The sequence below is a fragment of the Pan paniscus genome, chromosome 8, assembly GCF_029289425.2.
Source record: "Pan paniscus chromosome 8, NHGRI_mPanPan1-v2.0_pri, whole genome shotgun sequence".
NCBI classification, from domain to species: domain Eukaryota; kingdom Metazoa; phylum Chordata; class Mammalia; order Primates; family Hominidae; genus Pan; species Pan paniscus.
Window position 1 is genome coordinate 48250200 of NC_073257.2, and position 18338 is coordinate 48268537.

The following is an 18338-nucleotide window of genomic DNA, read 5'->3' on the forward strand; positions in this document are numbered from 1 at the left end:
CCATCGGTGCTGGGATGCTCTTACAGAGAGTCGGGAGTTGATGCCCAGACGCCTCCACCTTCTCTGCTTCCCTTACCTCCAGCTAGCTTCAGGTAGCCTCTGGAGTTAGGATTTCTTTTCTTTTTTGAGATGGAGTCTCGCTCTGTCACCCAGGCTGAAGTACAGTGGTGTGCGTTCTGGGCTTACTGCAACCTCCACCTCCTGAGTTCAAGTGATTCTCCTGACTCAGCCTCCCAAGTAGCTGGGACTACAGGTGCCCACCACCACGCCCGGCTAATTTTTGTATTTTTAGTAGAGATGGGGTTTCGCCATGTTGGCCAGGCTAGTCTTGAACTCCTGACCTCAGGTGATCCACCCACCTCTGCCTCCCAAAGTGCTGGGATTTACAGGCGTGAGCCACCGCGCCTGACCAGAGTTAGATTTCCAAGTAAAGCAAAATGTCACCTAGCAGGAGAGAGGAAAAAAAGAGAAAGAGAAAAAAGACAAGGAATGGGGATGGGGTAGACTTCAAGGAGGAAGAGCAAAGGTGACCAGGATGAGAAGGGAGATGGGTGGGCATGGGCTGCTCAGAAGATGCCCTGAAGGGTGGGACCAGAGGAGCCAACCCTGAGAAGTGCCTGTCACTGACACTGGGTCATTCTTTACATTTCAAAATCATTTTCACATCTCTGGTCACATTTTGCATATCACAGTCACTGTGAGTGGGTGAAGAACACATTCTTTTTTTCTGCTTCACTGATGAGAAAACCGAAGCATGAAAAGCTGCAGTGATTTGCTCATGGTCGCGCAGGGCTAATTTATTCCGCATTTGGGATGGGCTGTTTCTATCACACAGCAAGAGTCAGTAATTGCTTTCCTGATATTTCATTTTTTTTTTAAAGCCAATACCATGAGCAGTCTATTAGGAGACAAATTCTCCTTTATTTTATACTTACACCCTGTGACTATTTCAATATTTTTACTTAACTACAATTTCTCAAATTTCCTTGCTCATGTCGAAGCATTTGACTAAAATATAGCAAAACCACTGTTCCTTTCAAGGGGGTCAAAACGTTTTCCGTGGATGGGAGCATGTCATGTGAGCAAAGATGAAAGTAGCTTTGTTGCACTCTTCTGGGAATCTTTCTAGGGATATTACTAAAGTCAAGAATAGATCAGAAATGAGAAAAGATGGGGATATAAAGAATAGCTTTCATGGAAAATTGAAATCATTCCTTTTAAAGTTTACAATTTCCACCCTGATCATAGATCCCCAACCCTGCAGGATGGGTTCTTCCCAGATATGAAGGTGGCTGCAGCGATAGGATTTTGATGCAACTGTGATTGATGTCAGCAGGTCCAGACCGTGATATTTCATGACAAATTTAACAGACATTTATTAAGTAGATTCAATGGGAACAGCTCCAGGCTAGATGGGGCTGGGAGATACAAAGGGAAGATGTCATCTGTGAAGGTCGTAGAGGCCAATTAGGGATTGAAATCCCACGGATATGGGTTGTCGTACACCCACTTCACACCAGTTGCTCTTATTCTACACCATCATTTCACATAAGCCTCCCACAAACGGCAAGTGGTATGGCATGATTCTCCTTATTGCAAGATGAGGCTATCTGGAAGGATCCAATGACTTCCCCAGTGAGTAGGGGGCTGCCCCGGGCTTTGCACCCAGGCTTTTGTCTCCAAGCGTAGAGTTGTCACTCACTGCACAGGAAGCAGCAGGAGAATAACCAATTCGCGGTCTAAAGTTGGGACACCCAACTGAGTTACAGATTTCTGCCTGCACCAATGATACAGGAATTCAGAATAAGGGCGAGATCCTTGTGGGTTCGTGCGATGGTGGCATGGCGATTCATGCTTGATTGAGAAGACAAAACGTGAACACTTTAAGGGCTTCTTGCACAAGTGAAGTGGTTGTGGAAATGTTTTCAAGGAGGAAATGCCTTTTTAATAGAGAAATTTACTTGGCTAGTTAGCAGAAGTTTTCTTTCTTGGGTTAAAAGTAGTTGCTGCTATTATATCCTGAAGCGTCTGGCTGTCCTGGTGGGGACATATGAGCGCTGCCACAGGCCGGGAATATCCCAGGCGAGTAAGAATAGCCCACAATAAGAGATGACTGCTGCTTGCTCTGCTGGTCACTGCAGTTGTCAGGAATGTTTCGCCTCAGAGGCAAACGGCTTAGGGCCGTCTCAACTTGGAGACAGAAAAACCCACCTCCTACTCCTGGCTCAGACCTTTGCTTTCTTATCTCCAGCTCACACCTTTAAGTCTTATGTAGTTAAAGGACATTTATCTGCCTCCTTGGAGAACACAGCCCTCCAGTGTCTCCTGCAGCCTGGAGTCTGGGACATTCTGGAAGCATGGAAGGCGTGGACTTGCTAGGGTTTCTCATCATCACATTAAACTGCAACGTGACCATGGTGGGTGAGTATTGGGACCATCTCCAAACTCCTGCGCTGTTTTTATTTCCACTGCCATGGTGGAATTGAGTCCTTAAAGGGTCCAGGTATTTACTCATTTTCAGTGTGCAGGCACCAAGCTGAAAGTCCACCCACTCCCAAAAGAAAGGGCTGTGCCTTTCTGGAGGGAAGAGAGCTGAGGCTTCTAGTTTCTTTGAATGGTTCCGCGGTTCCTCCGTCATGTAAGGGAGTCTTGCGTGTGACATTGTTCTCTCACAGATCATCCTGTGCTGACACTGGGGTGCTGACTCCAAAGACCGAAGCAGGTGGAGGGGTGTTTGTGTGCAACCCTGGTGTGGCTACGTTACCAGGAAAAGGAACAGAACAGCAAATGTTAATCAGAAAGTGATACCTTTAGGTTTTATCCTGGAAGCTTGATTTTCTTTTTGTTTTTGGAGACAGAGTCTCACTCTGTTGCCCAGGCTGGAGTGCAGTGATGCAATCTCAGCTCACTGCAACCTCTGCCCCCGGGGTTCAAGTGATTCTCCTGCCTCAGCCTCCCGAGTAGCCGGGACTACAGGCGCCTGCCACCACGCCCAGCTAATTTTCTGTGTTTTTAGTAGAGACGGGGTTTCACCGTGTTAGCCAGGATGGTCTCGATCTCCTGACCTCGTGAGCCACCCGCCTTGGCTTCCCAAAGTGCTGGGATTACAGGCGTGAGTTACCACGCCTGGCCTCGAAGCTTAATTTTTAAGGAGTAGCCATTTCTCTTGTGCACTTTAAACCAAATCCCAAGTTTAGTTATTTTTTTTAACAAAGAAAATAATAGATTTTTGTTTAATGCAGATGACTCACATTTTCAGAGAGGTATGGGGGTCAGAAAAGGATGAATATATGCCGGAGATGCAGTTGATACTTTTCTGGCTCATTATTTTATAGATTTAGACAAAACCAACTTGATGTTAAAAGTTCAACTCAATGACTCATCACATAATGATATTATTCTTTGTTTGACTGTCTTTATATATTTATTTTTGTTTTGTTTTTATGATGTCAGGCGATGTTTCTCTCATCACAAAACACAATATTCACAAGTTATTTTGGCTGAGTTTTAAACATGTTTCGAAACAGTTGGCCGGTGCCATGAAAATAGGGCTTGACAGTTATTTTGGTTTTCTAGCTTGGTGTCATTCTTTCACGATACATTGAAGAAAGACAAGCCCCATTCATTCCTAATAACTGGAAAAGGGGAAGAGGAATTCTGAATGATTAAAAAATCTGAAAAATGGAATGTTCATAAAGAAATTCAATTTCAAGGGCTGTAGACTAACATTAAATACAAGCCCTGTGATTAAATAGAGATCCCTGGACTGTTGTCATAAGTAAGAAGATTTACTGAAATCAGCAGCTCGAATTGGCAGTTACAGAAATACACCAACCTCTTTTAAAAGGCTTATTCTCCTAAGAAGAAAATTTAAATCTTATTTAAATCATTAATTTGCTCAGCCAAACTTTCTTTCTGGACCTATCAGTCCAGGAGACATTACCAAAAGTCTGAATTAGCAGACAGATTAAAACACTTTTAATATAATGCTTTTTAAAAATCTACTCATCTTGAAGCATCTTACAAACAAGGATGTTCAGTGCTCAGTAAATATTTGTCAAATGAACTACCTGATGCTCTTGCTGTGAGTAAAGATAAGCTGACAGGTGTGGTGGCTCATGCCTGTAATCCCAGCTACTCAAGAGGCCAAGGCGGCAGGAGCACTTGAGGCCAGGAGTTCAAGACCAGCCTGGGCAATATAGCACGACCCTGTGTCCAACAACAACAACGACAACACAAACAAACAGAAAACTAAAGACATGCTTATTGACGTTTCAATTTCCCAATCTCAGCCCCAATAGAAACTTTAAAGCTGTTACTCAGGGCAGTGTATTCCGGGTGATGAGGCCATGCCCGCTTCCTCTCTTCCAGGAAAGCTCTGGTTCGTCCTCACGATGCTGCTGCGGATGCTGGTGATTGTCTTGGCGGGGCGACCCGTCTACCAGGACGAGCAGGAGAGGTTTGTCTGCAACACGCTGCAGCCAGGATGCGCCAATGTTTGCTACGACGTCTTCTCCCCCGTGTCTCACCTGCGGTTCTGGCTGATCCAGGGCGTGTGCGTCCTCCTCCCCTCCGCCGTCTTCAGCGTCTATGTCCTGCACCGAGGAGCCACGCTCGCCGCGCTGGGCCCCCGCCGCTGCCCCGACCCCCGGGAGCCGGCCTCCGGGCAGAGACGCTGCCCGCGGCCATGCGGGGAGGGCGGCGGCCTCCAGGTGCCCGACTTTTCGGCCGGCTACATCATCCACCTCCTCCTCCGGACCCTGCTGGAGGCAGCCTTCGGGGCCTTGCACTACTTTCTCTTTGGATTCCTGGCCCCGAAGAAGTTCCCCTGCACGCGCCCTCCGTGCACGGGCGTGGTGGACTGCTACGTGTCGCGGCCCACAGAGAAGTCCCTGCTGATGCTGTTCCTCTGGGCGGTCAGCGCGCTGTCTTTTCTGCTGGGCCTCGCCGACCTGGTCTGCAGCCTGCGGCTGCGGATGCGCAGGAGGCAGAGACCCCCCACAAACCCCTCCATCCGGAAGCAGAGCGGAGCCTCAGGCCACGCGGAGGGACGCCGGACTGACGAGGAGGGTGGGCGGGAGGAAGAGGGGGCACCGGTGCCCCCGGGTGCACGCGCCGGAGGGGAGGGGGCTGGCAGACCCAGGCATACATCCAGGGTGTCAGGGCACACGAAGATTCCGGATGAGGATGAGAGTGAGGTGACATCCTCCGCCAGCGAAAAGCTGGGCAGACAGCCCCGGGGCAGGCCCCACCGAGAGGCCGCCCAGGACCCCAGGGGCTCAGGATCCGAGGAGCAGCCCTCAGCAGCCCCCAGCCGCCTGGCCGCGCACCCTTCCTGCAGCAGCTTGCAGCCCCCTGACCCGCCTGCCAGCTCTGGTGGTGCTCCCCACCTGAGAGCCAGGAAGTCTGAGTGGGTGTGAAAAACACAGCACCTGGCCGTGCCCCGGGGCTCACGCCTGTAATCCCAACACTTTGAGAGGCCCAGGCAGGAGGATCGTTTGAGAATATATCTCCTTGCCCAGGAGTTTGAGACCAGCCTGGGCAACATAATGAGACCCTTGTCTCTACAAAATGTCTAAAAATTAGCTGGGCACAGTGGCTCCCTCCTGTAGTCCCAGCTACTTGGGAGGCTGAGATGGGAGGATCATTTGAGCCTGGGAGATCGAGGCTGCAGTGAGCCAAGATCACGGCACTGTGCTGCAGCCTGGGCAACACACTGAGACCCTGTCAAAAAAAAAAAAAAAAAAAAAAAAGCACCAAGCAGAGCTGAGAGAGCCCGGCTGTCCTTTGCACATGGGAGTGCCTGTGCTGATGCATACTCACTTTGGCACCTGTAAAATCTCATCACTCAACGAAGGTCCTCAGGCAGAAGGGCGAGCTGGCCTGGGGACACACGGACATTACAGGAGATATATTCTCAGTACGGATTTAATTTAGATAACACATTTTATTTAAAAAAAAAAAAAAAAAAACACATGACGTTCAAATGCCCCAACAAAACTAAAGTGATGAACTGGAGTCAGCTTTCTGATGATGGTGAGATGGTTCTGTCGGCCACACTCTCCCGGTTCTATTATCAAATTCTTTGCCATATGTTTCATGTAAGGCATGTTTTCTTCCATTAGTATAGTTTATTAATGTTTAATATTTTCTAGTGAATTATCATGAGGTTTTTTTTGTTTTTCTGCTTTGGATGAAAGAAACATCTGTTATGCATGTCAAAAATAGAGAGACATTAAACTTCTCCAAACCCCTTAATAAAATTGTATTAGTTCATTTCATACTGCTATGAAGAAATATCCGATACTGGGTAATTTATAAAGAAAAAAGTTTTTTTTTTTTTTTTTTTTTGAGTCAGAGTCTCACTCTGTCGCCCAGGCTGGAGTGCAGTGGCGTGATATCTGCTCACTGCAAGCTCCGCCCCCTGGGTTCAGGCCATTCTCCTGCCTCAGCCTCCCAAGTAGCTGGGACTACAGGCACCCGCCACCACACCTGGCTAATTTTTTGTGTATTTAGTAGAGACGGGATTTCACTGTGTTAGCCAAGATGGTCTCGATCTCCTGACCTTGTGATCCACCCGCCTCGGCCTCCCAAAGTGCTAGGATTACAGGTATGAGCCACCGCACCTGGCAGAAAAAGAAGTTTAATGGACTCACAGTTCTGCATGGCTGGGGAGGCCTCACAATCATGGCGGAAGGTGAAGGAGGAGCAAAGTCACATCTTACATGGCAGGCAAGAGAGCATGTGCAGGGGAACTCCCTTTTATAAAACGGTCAGATCTTGTGAGACTTACTATCACGAGAATTGCATGGGAAAACCTTCCCCATGATTCAATTACCTCCTACAAGGTCCTTCCCACAGCACGCGGGGATTATGGGAGCTACAAATCAAGATGAGATTTGGGTGGGGACACAGCCAAACCATATCAAAAATTAATGCTGATTGCATTATAATATCACGCTTCATACATCATTGTGTTAGAGCAGAAATGACAAATGCAGAAAATATGGCTAATAAACAGTTGGTTTCCAGGGGCATCTGATACTATTCCCGTGTATGGGTGTAAAGTGCACAGGATGTAGGATGAGTTGTCCCTGTGTGTGTATGCTGGGTGGCTGTCCTCACCGCATAGAGGGAGTGCTTTTGCTGTAGAGGAATGACCATAGATTTGTCACAAGTTTTTTAATTCAGGCTTTGTCTGTGCCCTTTAGAGAGTCATACAATTCAGACTTCCCTGAGAATCTTCATGTTCCAGTGGGGAAGATGAAAAAAACCGTGGGTATTGTGGAATGCACAGTCTGTGTTTATGACTTTTTGTGTAGCAACAGACAAATGCCGCAGGTCTTGGGCTGGGCTTCCGATCCAGGCCTTTCTGCACTGCTTAGCGTCATTCTGGCTTTGATCTAGGTGCTGCCCAAGTTCAGGTGTGACCTTCAAGTTTAGTGCTGGCCGAAATCAGGCAGGTAGGAGGATACAGTAGAGCAGAGGTTTGCTATGGGACAGGATTAACCTGCTCACCCTAATCAAGAGAGGAAAGAGGCATCTGGGTGTAGCTCAGAAATAGATGACTATCCCCTGGTTTCCATGTATGGAAGGGCTGGGGAGAGACACCACCCTTCACTCCAGCAAATAACAAAAAAAGGTGAACCAATTCCTCATCAAAATGATGGGCACTTTGACTCTTCTAAAGAAGACCTTGACGATGGAATGTCTTCAAACATGGAGAATAACAGCCTGCTTGGTGTATCTGCAGGATGTCAAGGCAATTGGTCCAAACATTAAACAAAAATCCCAAATTGGTTTTGGCATAAAGCTATTTGAATGAATGTGCCTATTTTAATATATTCTCTCTCTCTCTCTCTCCTTTCTCTCACTTTTGCTCCTTAAGCCACTGAAAGCTGTGAGCGATGCCTCCAACCCCTGTCTTCAATACTTAGATCAATGTCTGGCACATAGTGGCTGCTCAAAAAATTGTTTGTTTTTTTTTTCATCTGATATTCCTGAAGCATTCAGGGGCAAATCTTGTTGTCCCTTGTAGTGTCCAATTCTGGTGGACTTCCCAAGTCTTTCTAAGTCTTCCCAGTCTTATAGAGATAAAGGATTTCTTTCTTTCTTTCTCCCTCCCTCTCTCCCTCCCTCCCTCTCTCCCTCCCTCCCTCTCTCCCTCCCTCCCTCTCTCCCTCCGTCCCTCTCTCCCTCCCTCCCTCTCTCCCTCCCTCCCTCTCTCCCTCCGTCCCTCCCTCCCTCCCTCTCTTCCTCCCTCTCTCTTTTTCTCTTTCTTTCTTTTTTTCTTTCTTTCCTTCCTTCCTTCCTTCCTTCCTTCCTTTCTTCCTTCCTTCTTCCTTCCTTCCTCTTTCTTTCTTTCTTTCCTGTTAATCTCCTTCCTTTCTTCTGATCTTCCTTCTTTCCATTTTCGAGGCAGGGTCTTGCTCTGTCACTCAGGCTGGAGTGCAGTGGCATGATCATGGTTCACTGCATGAGCTCCCTCTGGGAGAGGGAGGGTAAGGGAGAGGGCAAGGGGCCTAGGGTAGGAGATCTGGGCTCTGGCCTCATGCCCGCCATTGCCTAGCAGGTTGCTCCCTCCCCTGGGCCTCAGTCTTCTCCCCTGCATGATGAGGGGACCTGACCAGGGGATTCTTTAGTGCTCTATGAGGGTGAGACTCCGTCAGTGAGATGTGAGGCTGTCAGTCATCTTAGCGTTAATAGGGACTCATTTATGAGGCCTATCCAGCTACCTGCCTGCATGCAGGTTTTGATCAGATGAAAATGGTAAGGACAATAGAGGCCCGTGTGTCCTTAGAGGAGCTGCCATGGCGAGGATGTGAAGAAAAGGGAACACTCGTTCTCTCTTGTGCACTGTTGGTGGGAATGTAAATTAGCACAACCACTATGGAGAACAGCATGGAGGTTTCTCAAAAAACTGAAAATAGAGATATAGGATCCAGCAATCCCACTGCTGGGTATGTACCCCAAAGAAAAGAAACCAGAATGTCAAAGAGATAGCTGCACTCCCATGTTTATTGCAACACTAGTCACAATAGCAAAGATGTGGAAACAACCTAAGGGTCCATCGGTTGATGGATGGATAAAGACAATGTGGTTTATATGCAGAATGGAGTACTATTCAGACATAAAAAGGATGAAATCTTGTTATTGGCAGCAACATGGATGGATCTGGAGGACATTATTTTATATGAAATGAGCCAGGCACAGAAAGACAAATGTCACAGGCTCTCACTCCTATGTAGGAGCTGAAGAAGCGGATCTCATGGAGGTAGAGAGTAGAATGGGGGTCACTAGAGAAGGGGATGGCGAGGGGGCCTGAAGGGAAAAAGAAAGAATACAAATGCACTTATTACCACCAAGGTGTACACTGAACAGTGATAAAGATGGTAGATTATGTATGTCTATTTTACCTCCATAAAAATACATGTTAAGAAAAGAAAAGCTGTCATAAGAGAGTCAGGGACCACGTGGAAAGTGGAGGCAGGTGGTCTGAGGACGAGTCCTCAACTTCATACTCTACTGAGTGATGGCTGAGAGCTGAGTGGACAGACCTGGGGGCCACAGAAGACATCTGATGGGACCCCGTCCCATGAGGAGCAAGGTGTCAGAAGAGGCATGGCCTATCCTAGAACTTGGCTGGTCATGCTCACGTGACCGTGACTATGCTGTGGAATGTGCCAATGCAGGTGTCCTTATTTCTCTTGTCTTTGCTGTCACACTGGGCACTGAGGATCTCTCCTAGTTTTGTAACTTAGGTTGTAAAGCCTTAAAGATTTTTTCCAGTCCATGGCCAGGTGTGGTGGCTCACGCCTGTAATCCCAACACTTTGGCAGGCCAGGTGGGCGGATCACTTGAGGTCAGGGTTTTGAGACTAGCCTGGCCAACATGGTGAAAACCTGTCTTTATTAAAAAAACAAAAATTAGCTGGGCATGGTGACGGATGCCTGTAATTCCAGCTACTCAGAAGGATGAGGCAGGAAAATTGCTTGAACCCGAAAGGCAGAGATTGCAGTGAGCTGAGATTGCACCATTGCACTCCAGTCTGGGCCACAAAGCGAGACTCCATCTCAAAAAAAAAAAAAAAAAAAAAAAAAAAAGAGCTTTTCCAGTCCTTTAAAGGGAGAGGGGAAAAAAATCTTAGACTATATTCAAAAGGCTAAAAACAGTAGAAAATCATGTGGCTTCCATCTTCCTTTTCCAGACTTCAATCCGTGTCTCTGCATGTTGACACCGAATGACTGAAAAATGGCTCGCACATCTGCATCCCTTCCACAGACAGTTAAGGAGGATCCTATGGCTTAGGGCAGAGACTGTGCAAGTTAATGTAATTTCAGCTGCAATAACAGGCAAACCCCAATTTTAGCCACTTAATGCAGAAGAAGCCTCAATGAGTACAAAGTGTCTATTCCTGGTGTGAGCAGCTATGCTCCAGGTGGTGACTCAGGGACCCCTCCATCCTGTGGCACCAACATCTTCTGCTCATGTTACTGATTTCTTGCGGGGAGGACAATAGGGGCTCCCTAGGCCTGGCCTCGAGATGGCGCTGGCCACGTTCTCTAACTAGAACTCAGTCCCAGCTGCAAGGGAAGCTACGAAAGGTGGCTTAGCTACATGCCCAGAAAGAAGGAGGAAAAGTTGGGGTGAACAGGTAGCCAGTGTTTGCCTAAGGCAGCAATTATTATCTGGGCACCTGCCCTGTAAGAGGCATTTAATAAATCCTAGTGACCAACAAACTGGTCTCTAGGGAAAGCTGAGCAGGGCCATTGGCTCAGGTCCTCAGATGGTGGTGGAGAGAAGAGAAAGGAGGTGACAAGGACAAAGACAACTGACTGAATTAGGCACAGAACCCAAATCTCATATTGAGGGAGTGTCCTCTTAATTACAATCATTTTAAATAAAAAGGGATCTTATTTGGTTTAAGTGTGTGCACGTTGGGGTTTTAGTTGAGCTCTTTGGTCTTTGCACAGCACAAAAATCTCATGAGATAATTGGCGTCTAACTTTCTGGGGAGTTTAATTTAGAAATCTCTTCCCAGGGCAATCTGTAGGTGGATTCTAATGGCAATTCAAGCTCTGGCTTGACACGTGCAGCTGGCTACCTGCAGAGACAAAATGAAAGATTATGAAGATCAGTGAGATTATGCTTATAAAGCAGTTTGTGCTTAGCCGAGAACAGCATTTATAGAATCAACAGATGTGACTCTGTTTTGGTAGGAGATTGCAATCCGCTGAGGGAACCTATTTTGAATTTTCTGAGTGTAATTTTGGTTTCAGGTAAGAAGTGCTGAGGAGGGGGTTGCTTTACAGATGAGGAGAGGGGACATTGGATTTCTCAGGCACAAATTTGCTAAAGATCCTCTGCAATGTACACACCTCCCACTGTGGACCCCAACACTCCAGCTCTAGGAGTGGGGCCAGCAACAGAATCTAGTAAATCTCACCAGCTGTATTTTGGCTGTGCTGTGGGATCAATGTTTCCTAGGGACAAAACAGATAGCTTTCTCCCTGCATTCGAAATGCATGCTTTGATCTGTTTGCTCCCTCCTGTCCATCAGAGAGCAAACCTCTTTCTCGGGGAAATTTCTAGTTGAGCTCCAACTCTGTGACCTGAGAGGGGCAGATGGGAGGGGCACACAGCAGAGCCAAAAGAAGGGACTACATGTTCTGATAAGCTGAACCTGGATGGAAGGTGTTTCATGGAGAATCCAGGAAATTAAAAGTCAATGGAAAAACTAGATTTTGGTTTTGGAGTTTCCTCCCTCCCCAGGTGGGTGAAACAGAGAAGTGCATGACACCTTTAAAAGATCAAGTGATTATAAAGAGTATGCCCAACTGGCATGACCCTGCACCTAGAAGTTAATTTTTTGGTTCTTTTCCTTTCCTGTTTTTTTTTCTATGGAGCTAAAAAAAAAAAAAAAAAATCAACCTGCCAGGCTCAGTGGCTCATGCCTATAATCCCAGCACTTAGGGAGACCGAGGTGGGAGGATTGCTTGAGCCCAGGAGATCAAGACCAGCCTGGGCAACACAGCAAAACAACAAAATAAAACAAAACAAAACTTGGCCACGCTTGGTGGCACGCACCTGTGGTCTCCGCTACTTACGAGGCTAAGGTAGAGGGATCACTGTAGCTCAGTTTGAGGCTGCAGTGAGCTACAATCATGCCACCACACTCCAGCCTGGGTGACAGAACAAGACCCTGTCTTAAAAAAGAAAAAAATAATCAACTTATCACATGAGCATCAGCAACCCGTGGTGGGAAGAGTTTAAGCAAAAGGTCATTGTTTCGGTTCTGCCTGATTCCCCCAACTCCTGTGAACCTTAATCTTCTCAGTGCTGAGATGAGCAGATCACAGCTACCTTACTTCATGGGCTTGCTGGGAAGTTCAGATGAGATGGTGGACGTGGAAGCCCCTGAGAGGGACATAGCCATGTGTCATCGTAGGTGCTTCCTAGGCTGCAAAATCACCAATGCTTGGACAGATCACTGCAAATGCTTCTGTTTGGGAATGTGTGATGTACAACGCTTGCTTGGGGGAGAAGGATGTCCACAGACTTAGGACATTGCAACCTCCTTCCTGCACTCTCTCTTACCAGCAGAGGCCTCTCTTGGACCATATTTAAGGTGCAATATTTGTAAGCTCCAAAATAAAATGTTAATTAATTCTGGTGGTACCTCTTGACCATGTTCATGAGCTCATTCTTTTCATTCTTCTTTCTTATTTCTCTCTGGCCAGAAAAAGCAGGATCTAAGAATTCTCAGCAATGGATCTGGGTATTCTAGTAGGTGACTTTGAATAGCAGAATGGGTGAGAAAGTTGGGGATAATGGAGAAATTGTGGGCAAGCTGGCTTCCTGGGAAGGGACTAATTGAACAAGACAATGATTTATCTTTTCGGGGTTCAGAGGCAGCTTGTTAATTTGAATTGTTTTCTTTATTTTTGCCCACAAGTGTTTGGTTGTCCTTTTCTCTGGCTTTTTACCTGATCAGGCTGCAAGCTGCAAAGGTGTGGCTTGTGCTGCAGATTTGTAATAAAAGATGACAGGTGAGAGAGACAGTGGTGGAACCGGTAGAGCTTGCACACCCACACGGTGTGGCTGCACAGGAGGCTGCCTAGTGCACCTGTCAACAGAGCACAGATATCCTCTCTTCCTCATTTCAGATTCCTCCTTCCAACTGTTTACTAAACAGCAACAAAAACACCCTCTTGGCTGTAACTTGTCAAATAAAGTCCCTGCAAAGTGTATAAGATTTTCCTCCCCTCGGTTTATGAAATGATGTGTTATTTTACATTTGAGAAACTTCCCCCGTTTTCTTGTTGCTTTAGAAAATTAAAGTGCTTTTGGCTGGGCATGGTGGCTCATGACTGTAATCCCAGCACTATAGGAGGCTGAGGCGGTCGGATCACCTGAGGTCAGGAGCTCGAGAGCAGCCTGGCCAGCATGGTGAAGGACTCTGTCTCTACTAAAAATATTAGCCGGGCATGGTGCTGGGTACCTGTAATCTCAGCTACCTGGGAGGCTGAGGCCCAAGAATCTCTTGAACCCAGGAGGTGGGGGTTGCAGTGAGCTGAGATGGTACCACTGCCCTCAAGCCTGGGCGGCAGAGTGTGACTCTGTCTCAAAAAAAAAAAAAAAAGTTAACGTGCTTTTGATCTCAGAAATGATATTTGTGAAGCAATTAAATGTCTATCAACTGGTCTTCCTTACCTGGGATATTTGATATGGAAAAAAAACCTCAGGTGTTATTAAAGTTTAAACTAAGCATATCTAGTGCTATTTCCTTCAGAAATGAAAATTCAGTAATTTTATAGATGTAGTCTTATGCCAAAGCAAGTTCATCAAATTTTGTTGTGTGGCCAAAATGCTTCTTTAGAGAGAAGTTAATAGAGTGGTTAAGACATGCATTCAATGGGGCTGAGTGCAGTGGCTCACACCTGTAATCCCAACACTTTGGGAGGCTGAAGCGGGAGGATTGCTTGAGGTCATGAGTTCAGGATCAGTCTGGGCAACATAGCAAGACCCTATCTCTACAAAAATTACTACAAAAAGCAGCTGGTCAAGATGATGCACACCTGTGTTCTCAGCTACTTGGGAGGCTGATGAGGGAGGATCACCTGAGCCCAGGGAGGTCGAGGCTGCAGTGAGCTGTGGTCACGCCACTGCACTCCAGCCTGGAGTGCCCTCCAGAGTAGAGTGATACCCTGTCTCCAGAAAAAAAAAAAAAGACATCACTCAATGGGGCCAGGGTGTGGGGCTCACATCTGTCATCCCACCACTTTGGGACTTTGGAAAGCTGAAGTTTGAGGTTTGACTGATGCCAGGAGGTCAGGACCAGCCTGGGCAACATAGCAAGACCCTGTCTCTACAAAAAGTAAAAAACAATAAGTCCTAGCTACACGGGAGGCTGAGGTGGGAGGATTACTTAAGCCCAGGAGTTTGAGGCTGCAGTGAGCTATGATTGTGCCACTGCACTCCAGCCTGGGTGACAGAGTGAGACCCTGTCTCTGAAAAAAAAAAGACTTGTGCTCAATGGACTAGGAAATATTTTCATCATCTCATTAGCTGAGGACTCTGCAAACATGAGCTTTTCTTTGTGTACCTTTATTTCTTATCTATGAAACAAAAATGTCATCTCTTCTACTTGGAAATATGAAATGATATTTCCTGTCGGAATGTGGATTAAGGGGTTTTTACCCCTTTGGAAGTAAGATAAGTGTAAACATTGAGGATGACTCATTCTGCATATTTGTTGAGCATCTTTTATGTAGGTGATGCTTGTGCAAGGCATGGGATGAGGGGCAAGAGAGTGATAAGGAAAGACTATACATACATTTAAGGATCTCTTTCCAAGAAATAAATGGGAACTATATGAAGGCAGCATATGATACAAAATTAAATTTCATGTCTCAGACTTGAATATTGAAACTTTTATATTTTTGTAAGTCAGCCAACATTGAGTCAGACAGCAAAGCTTCTTGCATCAAGTAAAGGAATGGGGGCGCTGCCTGCATCACTCTGCTGGGGCATGGGAGAAGCTGGGATTTGGTGTTATCCTCCTACACCCTCCTGTGACCCCGACTCCCTTTGGCTCCCCTCCCTCAGGCACTGCCCCCTCACTGCCTGTCTAACCATGGCTCCTCACCCAGACTGTGCCCCTCAAGAACCTCCTGAGCCCGAGTCCCATCATAGCGTCCTCAACTTGCCAGGGAAATTGGTGACTTGACTCTAGCTCATTTCACACCTGAAAAATGAAGGTGCAGGAAGGCGATGTAACTCGTCTAAAACAATCTGGTCAATTGGTGGCTAAATCTTCTCATTCTGAGCAGGTTTTGGCTCTAGAATTCCATTGCTCCAGGTTGCTTTCTTGAAGGTCATCGGGTAGAAGGGATTACTGCTCACAACAGCTTAATGTATAAGCTTTCTAGGAGCATCAGCAAATTAACAGAGGGCTCAGGGGCCCAATAGAATGCATCTCTGTTTTTTTATTTTTCAGAGACAGGGTCTTGCTCTGTCGCCCAGGCTGGAATACAATGGTGTGATCATAGCTCACTGCAGCCACAAACTCCTGGGCTGAAGTGAGCCTACCGCCTTAGCCTCCTGAGTAGCTAGGACTACAGGCCTAGCTAATCTTTTTATTTTAAAACATTTTTTGTAAAGATGAGTTCTCGCTGTGTTGCCCAGGCTGGTCTCAAACTCCTAGCCTCAAGCAATTATCCTGCCTCAGCCTCCCAAAGTGTTGGGATTACAGGTGTGAGCCACCACACCCAGCCCAGAATGCATTTTTAATAGTGTCATTTGAGGCAATATGAAGGGTCTACAGGTGACCTATAGAATAAGAATAGAATTGGTTTTTGATGACAGATTACAGTGGCAATCATTTCTTGAAGTTAGACAATTATGATAGAAATATAAAAACACAGAAGTTTAGAAATAATGCCCCATCCTCCCTCAGTAACATATCAACCTGTTTATATTCTTAGCCTCTTAGGTTTTAAAATTTATAGTTGTATTTGTATTATGTCCATTCTGTTTTTCACTTGCTAATACATCATACACATTTTCCATGGTTCTCCAGTCTTCATTACTTACCACTTCGAATGGTGGCAGGAGTCTAGGAAGCGATGGCTGTCTGATCATCTGCCCCAGCCTCTGTTGAAGAAAATACTGCTAGCCTTTTGATGTTACAAAATAACACAGCATGGGTACACAGGATTTTCCTTCACATTTTGGATTATTTCCTTTAAATAGTTTTCTAGAAATTTTTAATTTTTAAAATTTAGGAGCAGTGTTTCTCTCTGCTGTCCAGGCTGAGTGCAGTGGTGTGATCAAAGCTCGCTGCAGCCTCAAATTCCTAGGCACATACGATCCTCCTGCCTCAGCCTCCCAAGTAGCTGGGACTACAGACACGCGCCACCATCCCCAACTAATTTAAAAAGAAATGTTTTTGTAGAGATGGGGTCTTACTGTGTTGCCCAGGCTGGTCTTGACCTCCTGGGCTGAAGGGATCCTCCTGCCTCAGCCTCCCAAAATGCTGAGATTATAGGTGTGAGCCACTGCTTCCAGCCTAAAAATTAAGTTCACATATATTCTCAATGGATTATTAAGCTATTAATAGTGTCAACCACATGCAGATTACTATTTGTGAAGCTGCCATAATTTCACAGGTTGATCTTGTGATGCTAAATCAGCAGGGTGTAGTGGCTTGTGCCTGTAATCTCAGCTACTCAGAAAGCTCAGCTAGAAGGACTGCTGGAAGCCAGGAGTTTGAGACCAATCTGGGCAACATAGTGAGACCCCATCTCTCAAAAAAAAAAAAAAAAAGAAAAGAAAGAAAAGGCCAGGTGTGGTGGCTTATGCCTGTAATCCCAGCACTTTGGGAGGCTGAGGTGGGTGGATCATGAGGTCAGGAGATTGAGACCATCCTGGCTAACACAGTGAAACCCCGTCTCTACTAAAAATACAAAAAAAAAAAAAAAAAAATTAGCCGGGCATGGTGGTGGGTGCCTATAGTCCCAGCTACTCAGGAGGCTGAGTCAGGAGAATGGTGTGAACCCGGGAGGCGGAGCTTGCAGTGAGCCGAGATTGTGCCACTGCACTCCAGCCTGGGCAACAGAGCGAGACTCTGTCTCAAACAACAACAACAACAATAACAACAACAACAACAACAAAAACCAAAAACCACTAAACTTGAAGATGCTGTTTCTCTCTGGCGCTTTGTCTCGAACTTCAGGAACCTCCCTCTAGGTAGCCAGGGTACCTGAGCTCTCCCTAGTGAGCCTCAGTGATGTTTTCCACAGGCGTGTTTAACAGTCATAGATGAAGCATGTTAATTACATGTTAGTAATTAACCAGTTATTAAAGTAGTTATGCTCACATGCTTGAGAATTTAAGTTCAATAAGCTTCACAAATTGAGCCAACTTTTAAAGGTGCTTGATCAGCTATGTGCAGCTTTTACGTTGTGATTTTTAAAACATAATTTTCCTCCATAAATGAGGAAATTACCTTTCTGGAATACATTTCAGTCCAGATTAAACTCAGAAGCCCAAATCTACCATTCCAGCTTGTGGCTCCCCACTGCTTTGATGAAGAGATGGTCTTCCCATATTCCCCCGGCCCCCTGCCGGATCTGCTCTATTTCAGCTTCGAGGTACTCAGGCCCATCCTCGCCTGGGGAGGAGGGAGGCAGATAACCAGGGAATATGCACGGCTTTGTGACTGGCTGGATCAGGGGATGGGGGGCAGGAATGAGGAAGAGGGAGGAGAGCCTGGGTTAATTTTTTTGGTCCCCAGTGAACTTTGCCTGTATTAGTCCATTTGTATTGCAATAAAGGAACATCTGAAGCTGGGTAATTTATAAGGAAAAGAGGTTTATTTGGCTCATGATTCTGCAAGCTGTATAGGAAGCGTGGTGCCAGCATATGATATGGTTTGGCTGTGTCCCCACCCAAATCTCATTAGCTCCCATAATCCCCACATATCATGGCAGGGACCTAGTAGAGGTAATTGAATCATCAGGGTGTGTCTTTCCCATGCTGTTCTTGTTATAGTGAATAAGTCTGATGAGATCTGATGGTTTAATAAAGGGCAGTTCCCCTGTACACACTGTCTTGCCTGCCACCATGTAAGATGTGCCTTTGCTTCTCCTTTGCCTTCCACCGTGATTGTGAGGCCTCCCCAGCCATGTGCAACAGTGAGTCCATTAAACCTCTATTTCTTTATAAATTACCCAGTCTGGGGTATGTCTTTATTAACAGTGGGAGAACAGACTAATATAGTCATATTCACCCAAGTAGAACACCCTGGAGGAGGAGATGGATTGCTGATAGTTTCT

General features: G+C 46.3%; 1 protein-coding gene across 1 annotated transcript; it reads left to right on the top strand.

Moving 5' to 3' along the window:
* Positions 1 to 664: 664 nt before the first annotated feature.
* GJD4 (gap junction protein delta 4) lies at positions 665 to 6949 on the top strand. The gene is made up of 2 exons (XM_034930290.3): positions 665 to 2421; positions 4372 to 6949. Exons 1-2 carry the CDS (start codon positions 2358 to 2360, stop codon positions 5418 to 5420), a joined length of 1113 nt encoding a protein of 370 aa, XP_034786181.1. The 5' UTR covers positions 665 to 2357; the 3' UTR covers positions 5421 to 6949.
* Positions 6950 to 18338: the final 11389 nt, after the last annotated feature.